The sequence below is a fragment of the Cariama cristata genome, unplaced genomic scaffold (genome assembly GCF_000690535.1).
Source record: "Cariama cristata isolate BGI_N322 unplaced genomic scaffold, ASM69053v1 scaffold24130, whole genome shotgun sequence".
Taxonomy (NCBI): Eukaryota; Metazoa; Chordata; class Aves; order Cariamiformes; family Cariamidae; genus Cariama; species Cariama cristata.
Window position 1 is genome coordinate 950 of NW_009593271.1, and position 217 is coordinate 1,166.

Consider the following 217-nt stretch of genomic DNA (forward strand, 5'->3'; position numbering starts at 1 on the left):
TCCCGCCGTGGGGGCGGGTGGTCGCGCTGGTCGGGTCGGGGAGGGGTTTCCGGCCAGGCAGAAGAGGCGAGAGCTGCAGGGTCCCTCAGGGGATCCCCCGTGCAAAGCCTGGAGTTACCTTCTCTTCTGTCTGTGTCCTCTGCTCCATGCCTTCTTCCTCGTCCGCTTCCGGATCGGCGCTGACCGGCAGTCTGGCACAGGGTGTTTGCCAACGGTG

The 217-nt window shown here is 66.4% G+C and overlaps 1 protein-coding gene across 1 annotated transcript in view; it reads left to right on the top strand.

The window, feature by feature from the left end:
- The window catches only part of LOC104168997 (nuclear receptor-binding protein 2-like), a gene marked incomplete at both ends in the record, with an annotated part of 2,483 nt that overhangs the window by 296 nt on the left and 1,970 nt on the right, over positions 1 to 217 (top strand). Inside the window, one exon of the mRNA XM_009709804.1 lies at positions 191 to 214. Within this exon, the coding sequence (XP_009708106.1) occupies positions 191 to 214 (24 nt within the window). The remainder of the gene's footprint in view (positions 1 to 190; positions 215 to 217) is intronic.